This window comes from Camelus ferus, chromosome 4 (assembly GCF_009834535.1).
Source record: "Camelus ferus isolate YT-003-E chromosome 4, BCGSAC_Cfer_1.0, whole genome shotgun sequence".
Classification (NCBI taxonomy): Eukaryota; Metazoa; Chordata; class Mammalia; order Artiodactyla; family Camelidae; genus Camelus; species Camelus ferus.
The window spans coordinates 17,620,844-17,630,559 of record NC_045699.1 but is presented as its reverse complement, the minus strand read 5'-3'; the positions used below and the strand labels follow the sequence as shown (position 1 = coordinate 17,630,559).

At 40.1% G+C, this 9,716-nt stretch overlaps 1 protein-coding gene across 1 annotated transcript; it reads right to left on the bottom strand.

Moving 5' to 3' along the window:
* Positions 1-6,175: 6,175 nt before the first annotated feature.
* IFNB1 (interferon beta 1) lies at positions 6,176-6,736 on the bottom strand. The gene has a single exon (XM_006180372.1). The coding sequence runs from the start codon at positions 6,734-6,736 to the stop codon at positions 6,176-6,178; it is 561 nt and encodes a 186-aa protein (XP_006180434.1).
* Positions 6,737-9,716: the final 2,980 nt, after the last annotated feature.

The following is a 9,716-nucleotide window of genomic DNA, read 5'->3' as shown; positions in this document are numbered from 1 at the left end:
AAGGTGGAAGCAACTCAAATGTCCATCAGTGGGTGAATGGATAAACAAAATGTGATATATACATACAATGGATTATTATTCATCCATAAAAAGAGAAGAAATTCTAATGTATGCTACAACATGGATGAAACTTGGAGACATTATATTAAGTGAAATAAGTCAGTCACAGATGGATGAATACTATGTGAGTCCACTTATACGAGGTACCTAGAGTAGTCAAATTTACAGAGACAGAAAATAGAACGGTGATTGCCAGGTAGGGTAGGGCTGGAATGGAGAACTTGCATTTAATATGTACAGAGTTTCAGCTGGAGAAGACAAAAAAGCTCTGGAGTGGAATGGCGGTGATGGTTGCACAACTATCTGAATGTACTTAGTGCTACAAAACTGTACAGTTAGAAATAATTAAAATGGTAAATTTTATATTATGTATTTTTACCACAGTAAAAGAAAAAAAAATAGTTTCTTTGTCCACTGAACTTCGTATTCCACAACGTGAAAAGCAGCCGGTGCAGGGATGCAATGTGGAAAGTGCTCTGGACTTTTTCAGAGTTTGAGCACATAAGGATGTTGATGAACTTCTTGGACAACCTTTTAAAATATGAAAGACTATTGCAAATGTGACCCAAAAAACTCTCAAAATCTAACTTCTGACAATGTTGAACTTAAACTGTAAGATAATTTTTCCTTTCTAAGGGCCTATTGACTTAATCTTATCTTGGAATCTTATTAAGAGATCTTTGGAAGTCAAAGTACATGGATTCTGACAAAGGGATACAAGATGCTTTGGCTCCATTTTACTTATTTATTTTCATATATACTTTTAAGAGCTTTAGTGAAGTATAATAGAAATCCAATTAACTGTACATATTTAAAATGAACACTTTGACTGTTTGTGACATACATGTATACTCCTGAAACCATGACACAACACAGAAAACACATTCATGTTCTCTCAAAAGTTTCCTCATGTCCCTTTGTAGTGTCTCCTTCCATCTCGTTCCTCACTACCACTGCCCCCATCTGCAGGTAACCACTGATCTGCTTTCTGTCATTACAAACTAATTTTCCTTTCTAGCATTTTGTATAAATGGGACAATACAAGATGTACTGTATTTTTTGCCTGTCTTCTTACATTCAGCATAATTAATTCGAGATTTATCCATGCTGTTGTGTGTATCAGGGTTCACTCTTTTTTTATTGTTGAATAGTATTCCATTATATCGATACACTACAATTTCTTTAATCATTCATTTAGGATGGGCATTTGAGTTGTTTCCAATTTGGGGTTATTACAAGTAAAGCGCCTTTAAACATTCATATATGACTCTGTGCATAAAACATGCTTTCCTTTCTCTTCAGTAAATAACTGAGTGGAATGGGTAGGTCGTATGGTAGGCGTATATTTACCTTTTTTTAGAAACTGCAAAATGGCTTCCCAAAGTGATTGTACTGTATTTAATTCCACCAGCAGTGTTTGAGAGTTTCAGTTGCTCTACATCTTTGCCAATGCTTGATATGGTCAGTCTTTAATGTTAGCCGTTCTGATAAGCATGCAGTGGTGTCTCATTGTGGCTTTAATTTTGCATTTCCTTAATGACTAATGATGTTGATCATCTTTTCCTGTCGTATTAGCCATCTGTGTATCTTCTTTGGTGAAGTATATTCAAATCTTTTGTCTATATTCTGTTGGGTTGTTTCACTATTATTGAGTTTTAAGAATTCTTTCTGTATCAGTGTAAATCCTTCATCATATTTGTGACTTACAACTATATTCTCCCAGTCTGTGGGAGAAGGTCTTTTCATTTTCTTAAGAGGCTCTTTTGAAGGGGGGGGGGTCTATTTTTTTCTTTCCTAGGCTAATTGTTGGGGGAGGGTGTTATTTAAATAACTCATGTTGGCTTTCCCCAAAATGCCCTACACAGGGAATTAGAAGGCAAAGCAGGAATTTTGAAACAGGATGCCAATTGAAGCCAGATTTACTGATTTGATGGTAATTGTTTGATGGGAACAAGATTCTGGAGTACTGTCCATCAAGTCAATTAACAAGTTAATCAACTTTGTCCTGCTAAATTAAAGAGTATATTTCTCTGCTGGAAATTCTAATCTCAGAGTTTGATTGTTTTAAACTATTCTAAGAGATTTTAGACAGTTAAACTGATGTTTGTAAAGCAACAATTAATGTTGAGAAAAAAAGGATAAGTTCATAAAACAGTTTCCTTTTCATGCTCACTAAGCATTGGTCCAATAGATTTAGAGAAAATGCTTGCAACTGGCAAGGTCTGGTTCTGGGAGCCCTTCACATTCCGACTCCACTACCGGCTACTGGCTCTTTGTGTTAAGTCTCACAGCCAGACTAGTCAAAACAGAATTTTGTATTAATGAGGGCCCTGCCTTCTGTGCTGGGCAGACCTCAAGTGTGTCACATACAGAACTTGACCAGGATGGCTAGTAGACGTTCATCAGAAAGGGTGGCTATTGTAGGTCCTCATGTAACCAAACGGGCTCCTGTGTAATCAAAAACCATTTCCATTATCTGATCTAAACCACAAAAAAATCCATGAAGAAGGCTTTAGAGTTTCCGTGTACTTATTTGCTATTCATATTTCTTTGGTATAGTATTAATTCAAATTTATCACCCATATTTTTGTTGGGTTGACTATTTTTATCGTTGAGTTTTGAGAATATTTTTAATATATTCTGTGCACAAGTCCTTCATCAAATATGTGAATTTTGATGAAAATATTTGTAAATATTTTCTCCCAGACTGTAGCATGTTCTTTTCATTTTCCTAAGAGTATTTTATGAACAAATCTCTGCATCAGATATATCTGAGTACCTAAAAGTGCCTAATGACACACAAAGTGCCTAAATATCAGCTTTGTTAACTGCAAAAAAAAAAAAAAACAAACCATGCAAATGTAGACTGATATTACCCTATATCCACATGTCCATATGGTGAGGCAATATTTATGTATTTATGTTAATCAAAATGTTCACCAGGGCCTTCTAACTGCTTAAGAGCTAGATAAAACTGCTCAACCCCCTAATTCGAGCCTGTGGAAGCAGAGTGTCCTCTTCACGGTTTCTTTGGATTCCCAAGGTTAGAGGTTGCAGAGGGCAGGGAGTGGCTCTTTCGTCATAGCTCTGCCTTCTGTCCCCATAATTTGGTTCATGTCTGGCTGTCGAGCCCCCTCTGCTTATTTTCCCATACTATTTCAATCCTGGACATCCTATGATGTCTACACATGTGGAGACTTCGTGTGGGCAGCCATCTCTACTGAAGATTTGTGGGAGAGGGAGGAGACAGTTTCACCACATCAAGCTGCATGTGAGACATAGTTGTTCTTAAAAGTCCTTTATTTGCCCCCACTAGAAATTTTTCACTGCTGCCTTACTCCAGGGCGCATCACAGCTCCAAGACTACCCGGTGAGTTTCTCTCGCTTTCCTCCTCAAAAATAGACACACAAAAACGTGCTATTGGTGCTGTACTGTCTTTTGTGTTGCCACACCCACAACCTCAAATCTCACCTTGTATCTCAAGAGGCCCATTCGATATTTTTCTAAACCACAAGTGGTTTTTTGTGCGGTATTCAGATGCCAGCTGTAATAATTACTTTACTCCTCATATGTAGCCATCTGTGTAGATATGCCACCTCGTATGAAGCATAGCTGTTTAGCATGTGCAAATACTCACACATGGCGTTCGAGGTTGGCCTCCCTGATTCTTATTGGAATTAATATTATCATTTATCTTCTACAATGGACCAATTTTTGATATTCTGGATGAGCCAACATGCTCAGCTGTGGCACAGTTATTTATTATTCTGGAGAAGAAGTCATTCCTCTGTCCTTCTGGCCACTACCCCCCACCCCGGCCACCTCCAACACATACACAGAGCAGGACTTTCCAGGGCTGCCCCAGCCTCTTGGCTTCTGGACCAGTTTCACTCTGTGGCCCAGAGAAGGCAGTGGGCAGTCGGAGCTCATTGCTGAGAGAGACTTCTTAAGCATTGTCAGCAGCCTTAAGTAAGTAGGCAGTGGGGCCCAGGCCAAAGTTCACAATAGCTTACACCTGGTAAGAGGTAAATGTATGCATGCACTAGTAGAATGAGTCAGCATTATGCACACTACGCATGCGCCATTAGCATTCTAAAAGGTCAAGTGCGTACACTTGAGGCGCATGCGCACCACCCACTTGTACTGCAATAAACTACTGCTTTGCTCTATGTCCGCTCCTCGCATATTATGTCGGCTCTTCGAGCCTTTTTCCAGTTGGGCAGCTCACCTCCTCGAATCTCTCTTCAGCCTCCCTCAGCTAACAAGCATCCTCTCGGCTACTCTAGGTGAGCCTATTACTCTGCATTTCTATGTGCTGATCTTGTTTTTGACTCGTAGGCAAAAGGAAGCACGGCTGTGGAGGGGCTTTTGGCAGAGTTGGGGTGTGGAGCCACAGACTCTTGGGAAGAGAGGGGAAATTGTCCTATGGGGACGTTGACTGGTTTGGGAGGACAACACCTGCAGACCCACCAGGATGGCACTTCTTTGTCCCACAGCTGGTGCATTTCCCAACTTGAGTCAGAAGGGGGAGCCCCCGAGTTCACTGACTGCACAACAGTGTCTTTAATGAAACTCTTGGCTTAACATTTCACCTCAAAACTGAATCTCTTAAAGGGAATGCAGACTCCTGCACTGCCCTAGAGGAAAACTCCTAAACACAAAAATGTTTTATATGATTCTTCCCCTTGTGCTTCTTTTTAAACCTCCACCTACTAGCTCTGTGACCTGGGCATAGTTACTAAACCTCTCTGAGACTTGAAGTTTCTGACCTGTGAAAAGCGATAATGAAATTGCACCTACCTGAGGGCTGCTTGTGAAGAGGACTAAATCGGACTGGGTGGCAACTGCTAATGACAGGGACAATCGTAATAATTCAAGTTCCCAAAGGGTTCAGTACAAAGACAGAACCCCAGCCATGCTGGCCAGGTGCCCAAGGAGCTCCTAGGGAAACTTTATTTTCCCAGGGTAAGCCCTGGAATAATTTAGTGCCTTCTCTCTCCCACATGACTTTCTCTTTCTCTCGTGCTTCCCTGTTTTCCACTTGGCCTGAAACGACTTAATCTGCTGCACCTATCTTGGGTTTGGCTTTAGAGAGTCTGTAGCTTCAGAGATGAAGAGCAGATAGGATCGCCCTGGAATTCAGTATGAACAGGGAACGGGCAACCCTGAGCAGACACACTTTTCTGAAAAACAACAGGGGGAGAAAACCTAGCCTGATGGCAGGGGTGTCTAGCAGAATTCTTTCTCCCCCTTAGTGTCTGTGTCCCAGAAGGAGACAGAAACCGCCCCCCCCCCAGCTCTCCTAAGACCATCCCTTAGATCTTGGCCATCCCATGAAGCGTACCACAAAGGGATTGCCACTTAGCAGAAGTGCCTGGGACTCCTCACCCTTAGGCTTGCTAGGGGTGGGAGTAGGGGGGGTGGATTGTTGGGGGAGGCAGACAGTGGTACAGAAATATTTTTAAATCCTGTCGGGGGTGGCGGAGGGAAGCAGAGCATCTTTCAGATAATAGGGGTGAGTTTAGGGCAAGCACAAGAGCTGAAATATTCTTCTGGTTACCCTGACAGCCAGTCAGATTTTAACGTTAGGGCCAAAGGGCCTGGGGCACAGAGTAGAAGCAGTGGTCACCCCTTGTTCTAGCTCCAAAGCCACCTACCTGCCTCTCCCATTTTAATTCTGAAGAGGCTCAGGCCACATCTATTTTCCTAAAACCTGGCCCCCTTGTCATCTTTTACCTTGTATATTCCACATGGCTTCCTTGTAATTTTAAATTCCTTGAAGGCAGAGGGCAGAAATCATACTAATTTGCAGGCTCATTTTCCAAAGAACATCTAATAGGTGCTGTGCAATTTTTAATATGGATGGTTACATAAATCAAGTTGAAATGAAGACCTCCATGTTGATGTTTCCTTTGTAAATAATTTATTTCCCAAGGTAAAAGTTTAAATAAATAAATAATGCATAAATTAATAATAATAAAAAAGCTTGAAGTCTTTAACTGTCCTTTCAAGTCCAATGCATTGACTGTCAGTCACTTAAAGAGCCCCCGCTGGTTGAAGAACCTGACATCATTGTCAGCATTGTCCGTTCCCAGAGCCACAGGTGGGAGATCTTCAGTCCTGAAGGCATTCTGTAAGACTGTTAAGGAAGGAAAAATTCCTGAGGATTTCCGCTTGGACTACTGTCCAGGCACAGCCGCTGTATTCCTTGGACTTCAAGTACTGCACGATCTTTAAGTAATACATCCTTAGGTGAAGGATGGTCATGTCTCCCCTGGTGAAGTTTTTCTCCTTCATTATTTCCGCCAGGATTGTCTCCACATGGTCTATCCGCACATCGATTTCTACAAGGAGATCCTCAATGATGGCCTTATTCCAGCCAGTGCTTGAGAAATCTCTTCTGAAAATACCAAAGATCTGCTGGAGCATCTCATAGATGACCAATACGGCATCTTCCTTCTGGAACTGCTGGGGTTGCTTAATCTCCTCAGGGACGTCAAAGTCCATCCTGTCCTTGAGGCAATACTGAGGGATTCCAGGCATCTGCCGCAGGAGATTCTTACATGCCAAGTTGCTGCTCCTTTGTTGGTACCGAAGCAAGTTGTAGTTCACGGAAAGAGCTGTGGTGGAGAAACACAATAGGAGAGCGATTTGGAGGATGCACCTGTCGATCATGATGAAAACAGCAATAGTGATCTGTTCTACCACCTGAACAAAGATGCTGAAGCAAAGGCTTCAAGAGTTTGCAGAGCGAATGTCCTTTCTTCATGAGCATGGGCTATTTATACAGGATGTAAAGGCCCTCTACTCTTTGTATTTCATAGGAATTTCCCAGTTTCAGTTCTCCCTTTCAGTTTTCCTATGTCATTTGAATAAATCAGAGATCTCTAATACTCTTTTTCTTTAAGCTCCTTACTATTTTATTTTGTAGATGTTAGAGGGAAAAAAAGATATACAAACTGTGAGAATTTCTGATGTTTTGTAAAGTCTCAATGAATTGCTAAATGCTAAAGAAAAAATAAGCCAAACTATTTTGAACTTGCTTATTAGAGGGGTTTTTGGTTTGGCAAAGATTTTCTTTTTCTTTTTTCATAGTATGAGATTTTTTGGTAGGGGGAGAGGTCTTTGTAAGAGAGTTTTCTTTTTCATAAGAATTAGATTTAATTCCCAATTACACCATTATAAAACAATAAATATATGCTGTTTATGATTTTTAGAAAGACACCTACTTTTTTCTATCTAAAATAGAATACTTTTTTATTAAATAAAATAAAATAATGTTAAACTAAGTTGATCTGAATTTTTTTGTAGGGCCTTAACCGTAAGCAGCAAGATATTACATAACTTTATCAGCCATAATTTATTGCTTTATTTGGCTATCTCAACTATCCAGAATATGACTGAAAACTAGAGATTATGTAATATCTCTAATAAGGCAAAATGAATGTTACAAGGACCATGTATAAAAGTTGATGTTTGTAGGTGGACTTTGTGACCATTATTGAGGGCCAATGTAGTTTTATTTTGTACATACTAACAATCTAAATGTGTAATTTTTCCACTCATAGGCAAATACATACCACATATTAGAAGGAGATCTAAAAGGAAAATGAAAAAAAAATCAAGCAGTCACGGAATGTTACTGTTGAGATAAATGGTCCTATCTCACTATTTCTAAGACCATTTTCTTTTTAGAGTGTAGTAACTGATTTTGATCAGAGAGGAGTCAGTAAAAAAAAATCAAATTATGACTTTTATGTCCTGCTTACAGAGACAGGGAGACGTAGAGTACATTTTTACAGATTTCAATACAAAAATAAGTTCTAATAATTATGATATTTAAAGTAATTATTTTCAGTTTTCAGAAAACCTTGCATTATCTTTTGACCTGAATTTACTAAATTCCACTGTGTGCAACTGTAGCATGAGCTGCTGCAGATTGTAATCCTCACTCTCATGGATCATACAGTTAAGTAGGGGAGAAAAACATTAAAGAAATACACAAAAGTAAAAATACAATGGCAACAAGATTACAGAGGAAAGGTTGGTGGTATTGTCGGTTCCTATGATATGAGCACATAATGTAGTAAAAAAGGTCAATAAAGACTGCCCTGAGGTAGTAACACTGGAGCTGAAATCAGAAGGAAGGTCAGATAGGACTGCATGTGCAAAGCCCCTGTGGTGGAAGAATGCATTGTAAGGGCAAAGGATTGGACTGAAGGTCATCTGACCTTCAAGTCAGAGGTGGTCAGAGAATGACTTGAGATGACGCCAGAAGGTAGGTGGGAGCCAGATAGCACAGGGATTATGGGATCACATTAAGGGTGTTTTCTATCCTAAGAGTAGTAGAAGCCATAGAAGGGTTTTAGGGAGGGGAAAGTAGCTTGATTAGATTTGAGGGGGAAAAAATTATTCTATCTACAGTAAGCAATAAATAAAAGATGGAGGGCAGAATGAAGGCAGGCAGAACAGTTAGAGGATTTACCAATATTGTAGACTAAGGGGTTAGTGGGGGAGAAGAATGGATTTGTTTATGTGAAATCTCTCATTTCCTGACAACACAAGATGCTTGAAGAAATTCTCCATCATCTTACAGATAGCTGCATCAGTTCTATTGGTTATTATGATTTCAATATATGCTTAATGTACAGGAACATTACTTCTGTTGTACCAAATTGAAGTAGAGGCTGGAAGTATCTGGGTAAATGTGGATTTATAAACCTGGAGTAACCCTGAGTTCTGGCTTTCCCATCATCAATAAACCTTCTATCTTCAGATCTTTACAATATGCTGAACGTATCTACAGTATATCCCTCCATTCCTATTGCTCCTTATTAGTTGGCTGTATGTAATCAGCTCTCCTCAGAAGGGACCTTCTATTAATGTTGTCTGAGGTATTCCTAACAAACTGCTTGTACTTGAACTGTGCTAATACAATGCCTCCTAAATGGGATGAATGGGAAGCAATTTATCCTTCCTTCTAAACTGATGGAGTGGGAAAGATACCAGTGTCATTCATTCAAATGACACTCACTCAAATAGAAACCAAAACCCTATTTAACATAAGACTAGTGGACATGAGCCACAAAAATGCAAGCAGATGAGGACAAATCACCAATTGTCACAAGACCTGCTTGTGGTAGAACCATCCATGTGGAAGAAAACAGAGGAAAGCAGTGGACCTGAGAACGCCAACATAGCCAAGAGGTGTGTACTGGAAAGCTGTCCAGTTCAGTCTGAGAACAGCAGCTGAAACTGGAAGGGATTTTGCTCAGTGCTATAGCTGGTGAGTTGTGAGGGGCCTCAGTAAGTTCTGAAAGGTGCTGGAATAGTCCAGGATACCAGTATTTTTAAATCAACCAGTCACAGCTCCCTTTGGAGAAAGGACCCCACACTGAGAAGAAACTGCTAGAAGTGAAATCAAATTTTAGCAGGATAGAAACAGCAGAGACAAGGAAAGAGAAGACCAGACCAGTGTGCGGGTGGACAACTCAGCCAGCAAACGCAAATGATTTTGAACACTTCATAAAAGCAACAGGAGAGGGAGCTCTGTGAAGCTAGAAAAACCACCCTGACCCACCTCTAGAAGCTGAGGAAAAATAAGCTCCTATAAAATCAAGCAACAAAACAGTATTAAGATTGAGTCTCTTACAAA